General features: G+C 41.4%; 1 protein-coding gene across 3 annotated transcripts; it reads left to right on the top strand.

Moving 5' to 3' along the window:
* Positions 1-1141: 1141 nt before the first annotated feature.
* On the top strand, positions 1142-17027 carry gtpbp1 (GTP binding protein 1). Of its 3 annotated transcripts, XM_030057652.1 has the most exons (15): positions 1151-1226; positions 1353-1563; positions 3132-3243; positions 3460-3640; positions 4681-4864; positions 6318-6482; positions 6792-6915; positions 7244-7358; positions 8351-8495; positions 8673-8855; positions 9804-9939; positions 13085-13263; positions 13872-14033; positions 14407-14457; positions 15795-17027. In XM_030057652.1, exons 1-15 carry the CDS (start codon positions 1219-1221, stop codon positions 15909-15911), a joined length of 2073 nt encoding a protein of 690 aa, XP_029913512.1. In that variant the 5' UTR covers positions 1151-1218; the 3' UTR covers positions 15912-17027. The 3 variants fall into 3 exon arrangements, with proteins under 3 accessions (XP_029913514.1, XP_029913512.1, XP_029913515.1); XM_030057654.1 differs by having other exon boundaries at positions 1142-1563; XM_030057655.1 differs by lacking the exon at positions 14407-14457 and having other exon boundaries at positions 1154-1226.
* Positions 17028-17076: the final 49 nt, after the last annotated feature.

The following is a 17076-nucleotide window of genomic DNA, read 5'->3' as shown; positions in this document are numbered from 1 at the left end:
TCATGCCACAACTCTGTATTATAAATGTTTACATATCAATAAAGCTGAGGTATTACCTGTTAAAGGGAATTTAACAAGCATGTTGGAGGACTAATTTATTATCTACATCATAATATAAACAATAACCTGTGGGGCCAAATATACTTTTCTATTTTACAGTTTTGCCCTCAGCACTTCATGCAAAACACACTGAGCACTGTTGACTGACTACATAGTCATTGTGCATAGGTGTCTGTGTGTGTGTGTGTGTGTGTGTGTGTGTGTGTGTGTGTGTGTGTGTGTGTGTGTGTGTTTGTGTGTATATGCACATATAGCATATTAGAGATTCAGGAAAGTGAAGCAATACTCAATACTCATATTTTGTGTTGGTTGAGCTAGAATACAATAATACAAGGTGTTCGCTCCACATAAATGTACATATGTTGAACTTGTTTAAGACACTAAATCAACTTTTCTCTTGAAGTCGGTGAGCATCATTGGCTACACTAATAGACAAGTATCATACCAGTCTAAATGGATGAGCTCACCATTACATGACATTACATCAGACTGCAGTATATTGAATTGTTGCTGTACAGAGCAGTTCAGTCTGACCAGCAGCTGTTGGGAGAGAAAATGTAGATAAAGACAAAATTGATGAAATTCCACAATGACCAAGCTGAAAGTTTCCCATTTTGGTTAAAGATTTCTTGCCATGTTTGTCAGCACAAAACTTTTCTTTTTCTTTTTTTTTCTTTTTTTTCTTTATGGTCTGTGCCAAATTGTAACAAGGATCTCTTCCGCACATAACCACTGAATTATCAATTTATTTATTTATTTTTTTAAACATTTTGAATATCAATACTCTTAACTGTAATGAAAACAGTATGATCATAAAATCACTTGAGAATGGAAGTTTGAACTGAATTAATTGTTTTTTTTTTTTTTGTTTGTTGTTGTTTTTTAACATTGACAGGCTCATGACAGGATTATAACACTAGCAAATTTAAAACTATTTTGAGGCAAGTAATTTCACAGCTGCAACACCTCTTGTCCCACAGTCTGAGCCCCTGCCGCCCTGCACGCTAGTCAATAGTAAATAAAAAGGCGTTTCCGCACGCTGGTCCACACCTTCCTCATAAATATAAACGAGTTTGTGGCGATTTCAGGTTAAACGTCTTGAAGACAAACAAGACAACAAACAGGGAAGCTGCTCGTTGTTGCTGCTGTAACGTCAGCATGTTAAAGTAAGGTTATAGCCAGACAACAGTCACCACGTCTCCTTAGTGTAGCGTCTCAGCTGGTGGTGTGTGTCTGTGTTTGGGTGCCAGTCGTCATCACAACAGTGAGGACAGGTTTGTAATTTATCGCAGCAAGGCTGGCAGAAAAATGGCATCGATGGCCGCGGCGCATGAGCCGAGCATAAGCCCGGGGTCTGTACCGCTGGCAGAAACTTTGGTCCCCGCCAGTATATTCGCTCCGGACCGGGGAGGCTGTGGAGACGACGCCGGGGACGAGTGCTTCGAGGACGGGGACGTGTTAAACGGCGAGCCCCGGGACCGTGGAGTCGACTTCACTAGCAAGGTAGGCCCTGTGCAGCAGAGGGGCTGCAGGACTAGCTCTTGTTGTAGCTAATGCTGGCTAGCTACGTGTGCTGCTGGAAATGAATGAATGGATGAATGAATGATACATGCATTGGTGTGTCAGTTACATGCATGTAAATACTTGAAACTCTTGTAGGCTGCAAATGAAGCCTCTTTACATACTTAATATTACAGGACTGCTTTCTGGACACGGAAAATTTCTTTACTTATGTTAACTAAGCTAACGTTAGCATATTGCGGCTAAAGCTAGCCACCGTTGCAGCAAGCACATAAATGAGCATCGTTGGTTGCCTCTCGGTCGGGGCAGATGCAGCTGTAGCCTTTGATAAAAGTCTACGTTGACATTAACAGCTGCATCATTTACAACTACAGCACGTTTGCGAGCAACTTTCAAACAGTGCTGGGTGATGTAATTCCTTGCAACCTGAATGACAGTGTTGTCAAACAAACCACAATCCCAATATCGACTTTAGTGGACTTTCCTCCTGTGGCAAAACACAAACTTATGAAACACAGGGCAATAAAGGTGTGAGTCAGTGAGTGAGTACAGGTTGACATGCGAACAAGTCTATGACTCATGAAGGCTCAAATTACACATTACAAAGTCATGAGATGACCTGTGTACAGAGATTGCACAGGGTTGCAACAGGAAGGCAGTCCTCTTGTTCACTTTTGGCACCAATTTTTGTCATCTGTTTGTGTCACATCCATTTGACATCATAGTTGTAACTTCACCTGTTAACCTGCAGGCATATATTGTGATTTAACTAGTAATTATCACACTGTATTGCAATTGTGATGCAGAAAACCTCCACCGTATCATGCAGCTGTAACCTGTAGTGTGGTATTGGTACAATCCTAAATAGATGTCCTGGCTGGTTAACAAAATTACAAATTCACAGTTGTTCTGTCAGAGCCAGTTTTGGCAAAACATATTTGCTCCCAGCTTAATATGTAAGGTATAAGGCAGGTGAAAATGCAGTCAGAATGTTTCAAACTATGTTGACTTTTATGTAAATGATGTTTTAATGGCACTCAAGGAAGCAGTGTTTTCAGGGGCCTGTTTTACTTGTATCACAAGGTTCATTTCAGCCAGTTCCAACATAAACTCGTTCAACTACAGCATAGATTGGTGTCAAGAAGCTTTTTAGGGCTTTTCAAAGGGACAATAGTATGTGGCCCATGTGTCCTTGAGTCGCTGCTTGGGAAGAAACACAGGTGTGTGTGTGTGTGTGTGTGTGTGTGTGTGTGTGTGTGTGTGTGTGTGTGTGTGTGTGTGTTGGGGGGGGGGGGGGGGTAAATTCACTATCTCGCGTAAAAGCAACAGCATCTGATGCAGTGGTAGATTTACAGCTATTGCTGTTGAAGACTTTTGATAGGGTGAATGATTAATGAAGGATGCATTGATTATACTGTTGTCACATATGACAAAACAACCATACAGTTAGGACAGTGGTTTTGCAGCAATGGTCACGTCTTCATCTTTCTTTGTCTAGCTCCTGTCACTTTCTGTCTCTCTCTCTCTTTCCATCCCTGTCCCTCCACTAGCTGGCACTGGTTAGCCCAAATGGAGAGCAGTATGACTCGTTACTTCGCCAACTGCGGGACAGGATGGAAGAAGGTTGTGGAGAGACCATCTATGTGGTGGGAATGGGCTCAGGTGCGAAACAGTTCACATTCACCTCTCCAGCTTCCATGCATAGTTATGGCATATGTGAATCACACTATCTTTTCTCACTTGGTCTGTGCCAGATCAGCTTGTAAAGCCTGGACAACACACAGGGCATTTTTCTTATTTTGACCTTATGCACTTAGCTCCTTCTATCTCTTTCTGTTTCTGTCTTACTTCTTCCTCCTCACTTCCACTTCACTCTAGATGGTGGTGATTGGGGTCTTGATGAAACTGACATGGAGGCCTCAGTTGCCACGGTGCACTCTCTGTGCGAGCAACTAGATGCTGACCTCATCCCTCTGCGGGAACGCAACGAAACTGCCGGGTTGGTCCGTGACTATCTCATCCGTCGTCGTGTGGGTGAGCTGGACTTCCTGGAGGTCAGGTGAGTGGAGCCGAGAGTTCAGAGATGAAAATGAAAATGGGGTTATGGTTTACGAACTGGTATGAGCTTCCCCTCACAGTACCCATGGCTTTGATAATTCCTTTTGTTTGTTTGGTTCAGGTGTTCCTCTTTCTGAGGTGCTTCTCCATCTCTTTGAAATCCTTCTTTGTCTTTCTGTTGTTCTGTTCTTGCACCTGTTTTGTCCTAATTAATCTAAATATTATCAAAATCATAATATAGCCAAGTGCAATATCCAGTTCACTTGAACTTAAATTATTAGCCTTTTTTTTTTTTTTTTTTTTGATAAAGGTAAAATGTGTGACAGAATTCCATTATCAATGAAGTATTATGGTGCAACAGAGATGCTCTGGCCTACAAATCAAATTTTCCAGATGTTATAAAGCATGTTTGTTTGATACAAACCCCAGCAAAAATCACAATCTCACATCCAATAATATAATTACAATATTATAACATTATTAATATTATTACAATATTATCATTACCACTAAAATTGGGACTCCTATCATAATCAAAATATTGTAATTGCAATACGATTTTTGTTTTACCACATTATTCACCCCTCTTCTCTCCTGTTCTATGCCCTAGTTTTTCACTGAAAACCACCAATTGTGACTATCAAGCTACAATTCAACAATCACTGCCATGAGTCATTGCTGCTTCTGCTATACCTGCCTGGGCATGTTGCTCTCCAGTACAATGCAGTCCCACCACCTGAAAAAATTGGTCCATCTTTTTCAACACACCGAATAAATGTTTTATAATGAGACATGTTGGTAATTCTTGCTTTTCTTGTGCAGGTTTGATGCTGTTTGTCATTACTTCAGCCTAATTTTTATTTAAATTATCAGGTGTTAACCTGAAAATTATAAATAGATACTATCTCTTTCTGTCTCTCTCTCTCACTGAAAATGATGTTGCAGTTGTCCTTCAATATGGTTAGAGGGGCAGTTTTTACTCTTTCTCACCTGTTAAACATTTTCTTTTTTTCTCTTTCCTCCACTCCTTTTACCCCTCAGGGTGGCCGTGGTGGGGAATGTCGATGCTGGTAAGAGTACCCTCCTTGGGGTTTTGACCCATGGTGAGCTAGACAATGGCAGGGGCTTTGCTCGCCAAAAGCTCTTCAGACACAAGCATGAGATGGAGAGTGGCAGGACCAGCAGCGTGGGAAACGACATTCTGGGATTTGACCAGGAGGGACAGGTGAGGGGGAAGAGGATGCCACCCGGAGCATAGATGTCTCCTCGTTGCCCTGGTTGTTGAAAATTTTTAACTGTTCATTTGTCACATAGAGACAATAAGTATGATTCTCCTCCTTCCATCAGTCTACATGACCAGCTAGTGATGCAGTGACAGCTCTGGTTAAAATTTGTTATTAAAGTCTCTGATTTTTCTGATTATGCAGCATTTCACAATTTATATCATGTTATTGGCTGGTAATAATTCAGGCCAATTAGACCTGAATGAACACTGGAAACAAGGACCCTAAAAGCATTCAAAACATCTTTTTCAACATACTGATGACTATCATGATACTTTTGCTATTGTTTTAGCACTTCTTTGCTTAGTTTTTGCTGATTGAATGCAAGCCTGCAACACAGTCTCAGGTTATTCAGTCTCTGAGCATTTCGCCATTTTATGTCAGGTTATTGCTTAGCACTCGCCTGGCCCAATTACATATGAAAATGATGTAAATCCAGCTGATTCTGAAGTTGATATGCTATAGATTATTGGACAAGAATTTCCCAGAACAGGAGAAATCACATCACCTCTCCACTCTATACAGGAGAGGTAAAACAAATTGCTTTAAAATAACAGCATCATGTGGTTTGGTGCTGCAGAGGAGTGCTGAAATGTGTTGATATTATGGTTGACATGAACTGGATAAGTAAGGAGGTAAAATAGCACTAGAGTTGAGGGAGAGGATATAACAAGAATATAGAGGCTGGGATACAGCAAAAATAAGATGTAGATATGGCAATCCAAGTTTCAGCGGGGTCATTTTGCTTGTCATGTATGGCACAGTGCTTTCTTATCTTTTAAGCCAATATTTACTGTTTCATTGAGATAAAATGCTTCGAAACAGGGAGTTGAAGGTGGTTTTAAGTACCATATTATAAGTGCATGTATAATTATATTTTTCTAGGACAGAAACCTTTAGGATGTATTGCTAACTTGAACCTGTAACATTTTATTTAATCTTGGCTAGTGCTTACCCATGGGTCAGATCGCTTTGTCATATTATAAGCACAGACACCTCAAGGGCATATTGTGAGCCATTACCTGTTGCACTGCATTTTATTTAATGTTGGGCAGTGTATTTCCTCAAAGCAGGCTTATGCATTAACAGGGAGCCTTTGCTCAGAGGCTTTTTAGAAATATTGGACATTGTAGGTACTGGGGATCAAGCCAGCAGCCTCTCTCTATAGAGCCAGGCAACTTTGCAAAGTAAATGCCAACAATAAGGAGAGGACTGTGAAAGAACAGCTGATTGTAGGTGCACAGCTGACATAGATAGCACTGTGTATAGATATGACCAGGTGACAACTGTACATACTGTAGATATGACCAAACAGTAATGAGGTAGCAAAAACAGGGATGAGGAAACCATACAGATGCAAAGGGTATAACCGAGTCCCCCACTGTCTGTCCCCAGGTGGTGAACAAACCAGACAGTCATGGAGGAAGCCTGGACTGGACCAAGATCTGTGAGAAGTCCTCCAAAGTCATCACCTTCATCGACTTGGCCGGCCACGAGAAGTACCTCAAAACCACCGTCTTCGGCATGACTGGACACCTGCCCGACTTCTGCATGCTCATGGTCAGGAAGGGGATGGGGAGATGGTGTGTGTGTGTGTGTGTGTGTGGGCAGGATGTGAGAGATGAAGATTGGCACTGTGCCTGTGAATATCAGGATTGGTTGTCGCACATCACAAAAATGAAAAATGGTTATACATTTTATATCAGTCTGGATTATATTTTATCTATCTATAAAGCATTCTGTATATGCCATCAAATATTTAAACTTCAGATAAAACGGTTGTTAGTTTTAGGTTGCTGCAGAATTTTGCTTTTCCTCTTTTTACATCCCTTAGAGTAAGTCAGTGCAATGCTCTCTCTGCCTCTTTAGGTGGGCAGTAATGCAGGTATTGTGGGGATGACCAAAGAACACCTGGGCCTGGCGTTAGCTCTCAATGTTCCTGTGTTTGTAGTGGTAACCAAGATAGATATGTGTCCAGCCAACATCCTACAAGGTTTGTCTTCTAGATTATCTTGTCTTTCTCCCCTATCTTGTTTCTTTGGCACATTTTAATGCACTGTAGGAATAGTTTGTATGTCCACATGCTCTCATGTTTTAAATAATGATGAGATATATTTGCCCGAAATATCTCAATAAGCTCCATAACGTGTTCTTACCAGTAAAACATTGTGTACGTGTTGGGATTGAGACTAATTTGTTTTGCTTCACTTTGCTGTAAGGCTGTATTGTGATGCTAACAGAATGTGACACATTAAAACCATGATGTGCAGTCTTCATAATCAGGCTATGTAATTGTTGTGTTCTTGTTTTGGTCCTTACAGAGACGCTGAAGCTGCTCCAGAGGTTGCTGAAGTCCCCTGGCTGTAGAAAGATCCCCGTCCTGGTACAGAACAAGGATGACGTTATAGTCACAGCCTCCAACTTCAGTTCTGAGAGGTACTCAGTCGATCAGTCAGTCAGTCAGGAAGAAACAGACACAAGGAAAAACACATCCAGTAATAAGTAGCCTCTGCAACCAAGGGCAGCAGCCTAAATTGACAAAAACAGATCTTTAGTATCAAATGCTCTTAAGTTGACTTTATTAACAAGAGTGAAAAAATACAATTTCAAACACTGTACTTTTCCTCAGATCCCTTTTTTGAAAAGTCAACAAGAGGCCAAAAATAAAAGAATATCAAGACTCTTCGGAAGAGCATAGTACTCAAAATGCTACTTTTTACTCATGCTAATAAAGTCCATTTGGGAAAATGTATGCTCTTTTTGCACTTTTTTTTTTGCACAGCATACAAAATGCATCTTGGGCAATCAAATCTATCTCCTACCTCATTGTGTCAAACTGTGTGTGTAAACACAACAAAGAAGAAATTTGATTGATCTAATCATCTCCATTGGTAGTTTTATCATAGAAGCAGCATCCAGTTGATCAAAATTCTTCTGTAGGTGGTATGATCAGTCAGGTTTCAGATGCTTAGTGGATGCGAGAATAAAGGTTGATGTCTGAAGCACATGGATGTAGGCTGCCATAACTTTATTGGTGCAAGTTAGAGCCTTGACTGAGCTTTCATCACACATAGTCTTACTTAGTCGCTGACCCTGTGTGTCTGATACTGTCCTGTCTTGAGAGGCACCAAATTCACAGGTTAATGGGCCAATGCACAGATATTCCCTGTTTGGGCTTCTTGTGACACCTTTGGGTTTTGTGTTTACACTTGAATTTTACATGATTAGACACAGCCTGGTGGCTATCTCATTATTAAAGATGCATTTTGTATGCCAAGTATGAACAGGGTGTCGCAAGTTTGTTTTTGTACATTTTTGTACCCAGTCAGTCTGCAGCACACTCACACCCATTGTACCCAAATACTCAGGAGTGAAAATAGTCCTGTCTAAGCTATGTGTGTATGTACCCTGCCTCCTTGTTTCCCCAGGATGTGTCCCATCTTTCAGATCTCCAACGTGACAGGGGAGAACATGGACCTGCTGAAGATGTTTCTGAATCTGCTGTCCTCCAGGACGTCCTACCGTGATGACCAGCCCGCTGAGTTTCAGATAGATGACACCTACTCAGTACCGGTACATATACACTCACACTGACCATTGACAGATCCTGTTGCTAAATGACAGATGCTGTTGCTAAATACATTCAAGTATGTGCATTGTCAAATAATGTGCAAAGTGTATAAAGCTCATACATAACAGTATTTACTGCTTGTTTGCTGGTCCACTAATTGCGTTCTATGTACGTGTCAGGGTGTGGGCACAGTAGTATCAGGGACTACTTTACGTGGACTCATACGTCTGAATGACACCATGCTGCTGGGCCCTGATCCTCTGGGCAGTTTCACACCCATTGCTGTCAAATCCATCCATCGCAAGAGGATGCCTGTCAAGGAGGTTAGAGGGGGACAAACCGCTTCATTTGCACTCAAAAAGGTAGGGGGGGAAATCATCTACAGCCATATTTGTCTATTTGGAGAGTTGGAGGTCGCACAGGTTTTCTGTGTATTATGATAATTGAGATGATCTTAAGGTGGCACCCTGACAGTGAGTGAAGGTATTGACCACGTATTTATGCTGTCATGTGCTAGGTTCTTGTTCATGACCTTGGTCACATGTAGTTTCCCCGCTGCTATCTTCCTGATCACTCCCAACAAATCTAATAAAGCAGTAATGTCTTAAAATTACCTTAAAAGAACATTGGTTCTATGTCAATGTATGTAATGGCAGAACTGCTGTTCTACAGAATGTACTGTTCTCACTTTTTCTGACATGAACTGTCCACCTTTTCTTATTTTAGAGCAATCTGACCGCATCCTTTTTCTGTTAAGAATAACGCACTCTGGAACTGACGTTGTTACTGTGACCCAGTGTGAACTTAGATTTCTCAGACTGATGTTTATCTTGGAGGATTGCTTTTATTGTTGAAGTTTTGTTTGTTTTGTTCACAGCACTTGAAGAAACATGCTCTATCTGTGATGTTCAATAACAGTGCTGTGGGACAAGGGATAATAAACTATTAAACAATGAACTACTATCAGCAGTGACCTTTACATGCACACAATAATCCAATAATTGCTTTTCCCATCTGACTATGTTCATAATTTAATTAGAGTTTAGATTCACAATGAAGAAAGAATGTCAATAATACCTGCCTGTGTCTTGCATGAATACCTTTGACGTTTGTAGAATTAAAATAATTAAATTTAGTTGTTTAAATGAACTACAGTTAATTCTGAGTATTCTTATTGTGGCATATAGATCACAGTGTTCATGTGCTTCTATAGTGCATATGGTCCTTTAGTGATCTGTTTCTCATTTGTTTTTGTTTCTCTCTCTCTCTCTCTCCTGCTGGCCTTCGTACCTCCTGCTCTTTCTGTGTAGATCAAGCGTTCGTCCATAAGAAAAGGCATGGTGATGGTGTCTCCAAGGCTAAGCCCCCAGGCCACCTGGGAGTTTGAGGCTGAGATCCTGGTGCTGCATCATCCCACCACGATATCTCCCAGATACCAGGCAATGGGTGGGTAAAATAAAATACACAGAGGCACACTCTGCATCGATGAGTAAACAAACAACTATGCATTCGCACAACACATTTTCATTTGATGATGATATATAGGAAATTATGCAGTTCTCGGGGTTCTTTGAATGTTTGCATATTTGTAGTGAGTTAAATTTTGCTGTTGCTGCTGCCCCAGCTCAACAATGTGCACTAAAGTTGGTTATCACATATATTTAACTTTGCACAGAAGGACAAGAATATAATGGTAAAGTGCAAACTGTGGGCAAGCCAGAAACAACTATCCACTGCTGTGAACAAAACATCAAATGGGCTGGTTTTCACCAACCTTGCCGTTGGCTTTGTAGTATTACTTGATTAAAGAGCATAAAAGAAATATCTGGTGTATGTCCTTCACACTAGGATGGAGATTTGTGCTGATACATGGGCATATGTAAGGTTTAACGTTATACTGTTAACTGGCAATTGCGTGACAATGCATCCCAGGCGATGTTGCTGTGTAACGCTAAAGTAACGTACCAAGCAGTGTAACAAATTACCTTCCTCAGGGAGTAACTAAGTAAAGTAATGTATTACTTTTATAAAAAGTAACGAGTGTAATACATTACTTTTGGGGAGTAACATTAAGATGGCCCAAACATAAAAAAAATCATCATCATCCATAGCCAGATCTTTTAGGGCTGGGTTGATCTGATACTTGCTGCTCTTAACATTTTTATTTATTTATTTATTTACTTATTTATTTATCTCTATCTCTTGGGGCACATTGAAACCCAATACTGACTTTTGTTCAGAGATTGGCTTGCAGGAAGTCTGCTCCACCAATTTTTAGAAGCTTCCTCAGAAAGGGGTGGTTACCGCTGTGGCTCTACCTCCTCACCCTGGTGGCAAAAGTAATAGGCCACTTGAATTCCTCTGACCTTCTCAGTGGCCCATTTACAGTAATGTGAGGAAGTGCAGAGAGCACATCATTCTTGAGGCAACTCTTCAGGCATGTTTTGAGTCATTTGACTGCGCTTCTCTCTGCATCACTGCATATGAGAGTGGCTGACACAGGCAAACTATTGCCATTGCAACAATTTAATGGGAATTCACAGCTTGTTCCTTGATAACCTCCTTCAGAACATGTGCTGTTGGTGAAATGTCAAAAACCATCATTTTTAAAGGGGCGGCCTTTAAGGATGTAGGTTGACAACTCTCAATCTGACAGCATATATTTTAGGTTTTTCCACTTGGCAAGGGCTAGTGCCTTGTCCATCTTCAACTGTTCAGGAAGAACTCTGATGTATTGGTCTCCATAATCCAAAAAGTAGGATGTGTAGGTTTAGGGAGGCAAGTTGGATCAAACACTGAGAACAGGCTTCCTGGAGCCTCTTGTCCAGGCTCTTTTCCATTGCTTTTGTGTAATTATACACCAATATTTCCAGGAAAGTGGATACTTGAGTCACCCTCATGCTGCAGCTTCAGGTCAGCATGCTCTCACTACCAGAGCTCCGTGCTCAGTCAGGACACTGACAGTGTCAAAGTTTTCTCTGATATCTTTCAGTTTGGCTTTACTCGAGTCAAGGGCAGGCTTGAGAAATGTATAACAGATGTGGTGTTTTTAAAAGAGTTTTGACAGGTTAACATGAGCAGTCCACCTATAAACTTTGTATTGTTCATTCACAAGAGAAGGCCTGGTGCAGTTCTATCCTTTTCTTTGATCTGCATGAGAGTCTTAAGCAGAGGTAGCAGATTTTGGCTTACACTGGGCACAGCTTTACCAGTGGACAGGTAAATGTGTCCTGCATGCCTTCTGGACCTTGAGGGACATAGTTTTGGTCACGCTCTTGCCAACTTTAAGCTTTATCACTCTAGAGGCTTTGTGAGACTTGACAAATGCTGCTTAGTGCTGCCGATGCTTCAGCCACTTCCACAATTCCCTTAATGGGACCTCAATCATTTCTATGTACTTCACAAGGTCATTTGTGTCTCCACATGCCCGTGCTAACCTGTGACTTCTTGTCATAATAGTTTAAGTGTGCCTCAGTCAGTCTGATAGCACACTGGTGCTATCAGATCCAAAACCACAAATTCTGTAGTGGTAGGCCACATGCATGTAGCTCTTCAAGTATGAGGGCAGAGATTGTTTCTGCATTAGCAGAGCCACTTTGCTCAAATCTTTTAATCTTTTTAAAGGAAGTCAAAATGAGATTCTCCATGGGCATCAATATAACCAACATACATGAGCAGATGCCTCATGACTGCAGAGTCAGTGACTTTGTTGACAAGGATGCTTTAATACTTTGCTTCCTGAATCTTACCAGTCAGCCTCTCCTTAATCAGCTGTGCCAGCAGCAGTCTCATGGTTTCTTGGCTTCTCTTGACTCCTTTGTTCAAAAGCTTTCATGTGTGCCAATCCCAAATCTTGCTCAAGTTCAAGGAGAAGACCCAGCTTGTGGTTGGCTGTGTTCTCCTGGCCAAACCAACAGGCAGAATGAAAGGCATTGTACTTCATTGTGCCGCTCACTACTTTTGTTTTTTTGCTGTGGTATTCAGCAGTCAGGGAGGACGTCCTTCTCTCCAACTCCTTTTGGAATGTTTCTGCGTGCATTCAGGATGCAGAATGATCTTTTGATAACTCTTTGTTTTAAAATGACGGGGGCTGACTGATACCCTAGATAGATAGATAGATAGATAGATGTGCTTGGCTGTGTTCTTTTCATTTTGTGTGACATAGATTTCATTGTAATATAATGAAAGCATATTGTTAATACATGCAGTGACAAGGATGAAGCAGCAGACCTCTGTGGGCCTACATCAACATTCGATTTTGAGTAACACTTGTTTTTTTGTTTTTTTTTTGTCTGTTTGTTTTTTCCTACATGATAACCCCAGGACAAGTATTTTCTTCCAGTGCTGCAAACAGTGATTAAAGTGATAGTATTCACTGTACAGCAGTGGAGTGTCTCAGCCCTAACTTGGAACAAATGTGTGCAATCACTAAGACACACACACACACAGATCCTTAACAGTGAATAAATGTGAAGATCTCAGTGACACACTCATGAAATAATGAATATGTATATATCATTCAATTCCTTTTCTTTCTTTTCTCTTTCCTCTCATCCTCTATCCAACCGCCTCTCGGTCCTTTTCAACTCAGTCCACTGTGGCAGCATCAGACAGACAGCCACCATCTTGACCATGAACAGAGACTGCCTGCGGACAGGGGACAAGGCCTCAGTCCACTTCCGCTTCATTAAGACCCCTGAGTACCTGCACTGCGACCAGAGGCTGGTGTTCAGAGAGGGACGCACCAAGGCTGTGGGCACCATCACTAAGGTAGCTGGTGATGTCTAGCATTTGCTCTGATAATATGCTTTTTCACTGCACACACAGAACAGCAGGATACACACTGTGCGTTCAAGCTTGTCCGACAGCCACACCAGTGCTTCAGCTTGCTTGATAGGGTGGTGCAAGATTTTAAGTCAGTTTAGGATTTTTCAAACTAGATTCTAAGATTCATCCAAGCCCATCCAAAAAAAAAAAAAAAAAAATCTCACTCACTGCTAGTGCAGCCTATCCAACCAGATATTTTCTGTGAGATTTGATAACGTTTCCAGTCTGCCTTGATCTTCATGGTCTTCACTTTTTTTTTTTTTTTTGGGGGGGGGGGGGGGGGGGGTTCTGTAATAGTGGTTGAATCAAACATAGAGCTGAACATAAAATCATTTATTAGTCTCGATACATGACCGTCCTTACTAGTGACGGCACAATCTAAACAAGTATGTAATTACTTTCGGCTACCACTTGCCACAGCAGCCCCAATAACTTAACCTGCACAAATTCAGTATCAGCTCATCACTCATTTGGTGTTTGTTTTTATAACTCTTTAGGTGCAAAAATGACTGTCTTCTGTTAATAAAATGTTGATTGATACTTTTTTTCAGCTGTTGCAATCCACCAATAATTTGCCATCGAATTCCAAACCTCCACAAATCAAAATGCAGTCCACGAAAAAGGCCCCTCCCCGTAAAGAGGATGGAACCACGGCAGCCAATGATGACGCAGCAACAATATCACAGACAGCGAACCCAAACTCGACACAACCGGTGAGAGAAGATTGTATAAAAAATGTTATTAATATGAGACATTATTGACTGCAGTTTGAAGATCAGTGTAAATTATATTGTGTATCCTACAGTTAGATTAATCCGAGAGCTCTTCCTACATGCTTTTCCTTCCTTTCCTGTGTCGCTGCGCTAACGTCAGTGTTCCCTCTCACCTTTTCTTCCTTGTTTCCACCTCCCTCCTTCCCTCTCTCATCATAACTCTACATTTGGTTTCTTCTGTGGCAATACTTGAACCACAATCCATTTCATTTTGTTTTAATATTCATTAAATTCTTTCTAAATCACCCGCTCTTGCCACATCACTCCCTCCCCCCCGGCTCCCTCTCCTTCACTGCGTGGCTGGCTGCCCCAGGGAGAGGGAGATGAAGACCCTCAGATAAAGGAGGGCAACAAAGAGAACAAGGTAAAATGGGTCAATTTGAACTGAAACAGAACTGAAGGCTAAACAGAAGACGGTGGTGTGTTAAACAAATGTGGTTTTTCCATTGGCACTGTTGGCTGAGCTGAGTCAAACTGTGCCGCTTAGATTTGTATTTCCATTACCAGTTTAAACACACTGAGTTGTGCTGAGCCTCGCCCAAGATGGACCATCTACAGAGTAGGGCCAAACTGCGCCATACCTGCCTACAAGTGGGCTGCGGCGATGTCAGAGGGCTTCGACATCATTCATTGGTCAGAGAGAAATTAGACAGCTCTGAAACAGAACTGTTTACAACCAGGAAGTCCCCATTGCAACACCGATCGCAACACCCAACACAACACCGTTGATGATCTAACCATATGAAATATGTATTTTTTTCAGTGACTCTCTCATTTACACTAATATTGTTCATGTGAAACAGCCATGTTAGTTGGTCTTTAAGATATTTTGAAAATAAAACACTTGTGGTGTGTTGGTAGCGCCCCAGCACGCCCACAAGTGACTAGAAGGGCTTCAAGTGGGTAGCCCTGTTGTAATGGAAATGCAAATCTCAGCCACACTCAGCTCATGCAATCAAACCAAGCAGAGCCAGGCCAGCATGTGTATGGAAAAACAGCAAAGGTGGTTGAGGTGCAATAGCTGGAGTTGTTGTGGTCTTTTTCCTTGGATGTGTGAATGAAAGCATGGAATTTCTCGAGCTTTAGTTTGATTTCGGCTGTGGAAATATTCAAATGCTCTATAATGTTGCCATGGGCATTTATTGCACATCACTCTGGAGAGCACACTCAGGTAAAGTACCATTTTGCCTAAAATATGATTTTCCCCACATATCCCTGTGCAATCTATCCATTCAGATAGTTTGTGTGATTTGGTGAGGTTTCATCTCTGCCATGATTGACCCTGTCTCCTAGCACCAGTACAACAGAGCAGGATGGATATTGCTTTTTGGAGCTTAAAGCATCAAATATTTACATGTGGAAAAACACAACTGCAGCATCTCTTTCCACAAACAATGACATGTTCTTCCGACATCCACAATCCTTGGGAGTGAAGAGTTTTGTCGGGAACTATTTCATGTCAAAGAAGATTTGGAAAATGTCTATCTGCCCCAAAGTAGTACGCTTTAGGGGTTTGGGGTGGGGTTCAGTTTGTATCTACCTTTGTATTATGGTGGCAGGAGACAGGGAAAACATTTTGCTCCTATTCGTACTAGGAGGAAATGTCTTTTTTTCTATTTTGGTGAACTGTGTCTTTAAATAACCCAGAAGTAAATTCAAAGGATCCTTATCTAATGTTGATTTGCTTTCTCTCTTTTGTAGCCAAAGTCTGGAGGAGGTGGGAGGAGAAGAGGAGGCCAGAGGCACAAAGGCAAAGGCCAGAACAGCAGCACCAACTCCATGGCAGCTCCCTCCTCATCAGGGATAGGAGGCTGCTGAGCTACTCCGTCCCCTTCCCTGAGATCTGTACCTCCCTCTCTGCTGTCACTCCATCAAGTGTCTTTGGCATTGTACACATTATGAAGGAAATCTGTTAGAGTGGACTAAGACACACAAACACACACACAAACACGCACTATTCAGTCTTTTTATTCCTTTCACTTGCCTTCCTGCACAGGGCCCAATGCAGAAACAGTTTTCTTCAAAGGGGAATACGAAGGGATGTGCTTTAAACCAAAAAGCACATGCAGTTTTCTGACAGCTGTCTTCATTGGTTTGAATGATTCGAGTGTGTGGAAGCATTGTGGCATTTGAGGTTAGCATCACCCAGGATGCTTTTTGGTAATCACCCTATGATTTGATTTTATCCAGGATAACAAATATTGGTTATTATCAATCAAATCAAGTTATTAATAACACCACTGAGTCAAAGAGAACATTTTTTTTTTTCTTGGAATAAGCTCATTATGATCCTGTCAGTGGCAGGGAGGGAGGCTAAGCCCACAACATGAGGTTAAGGGTCCAGTACCAATATGAGCAGCTATATCTGAAACCCCCATGCATTCCCTCTGTCTCTGCAATGAAACACAGTTCCTTGTAATATTTATATATTGCATATGTAATATAGCTATTAGTTGTGTTCTAATTGGAAAGATGACAGTGTACAAAAATGTATGAAAAATCGCACATGAATGTAGCAGAAGTTACATAGTGGTTCCATATTGAGATATGGAAAATTTAAGGTGTTACATTTTATAATAGTCAGCAATTATTTATTTGCCATATGTGCAGAAGTTTTAACTCATGGATGGTCTTCCATCTTCCAGCCCCCCCACCCTCACTTGTGCTCTTACATCCCGCAGTGTCTATCAAGCTTACATTGTCAGTCACAAGTTCAAAACCTTTTTCCGATAGTATGCGGCACAATCCAAATGAATGCAACACATCATTGTTAATCCAACAGTTGCTCATGATTGTAGGACATACAGTATTTGTAGTGCTGTTTTTATCTCTAGTTCCCCATGCGTTATGGTCCGATGCCGTTTACATGTTGTGGACATTTTAAACACACTTTGCCTCTGGTAAACTGACCATTAATAAACAGGCTTTATTGAACTTATCTATAGTGCCTCTTCTCTCATGAGCCACATTTGCATTTTTCTCC

Source organism: Myripristis murdjan, chromosome 8 (genome assembly GCF_902150065.1).
Source record: "Myripristis murdjan chromosome 8, fMyrMur1.1, whole genome shotgun sequence".
NCBI lineage: Eukaryota > Metazoa > Chordata > Actinopteri > Holocentriformes > Holocentridae > Myripristis > Myripristis murdjan.
This window is presented reverse-complemented; position numbering and strand designations above follow the sequence as displayed.

Bases quoted from the DNA above. Each gene is read 5' to 3' on its own strand.
- gtpbp1 (XM_030057652.1), top strand. The intron at 6,916-7,243 runs GTTTGTCTTCTA...TGGTCCTTACAG, and splicing joins TCCAGCCAACATCCTACAAG to AGACGCTGAAGCTGCTCCAG. The intron at 8,496-8,672 runs GTACATATACAC...TGTACGTGTCAG, and splicing joins ATGACACCTACTCAGTACCG to GGTGTGGGCACAGTAGTATC.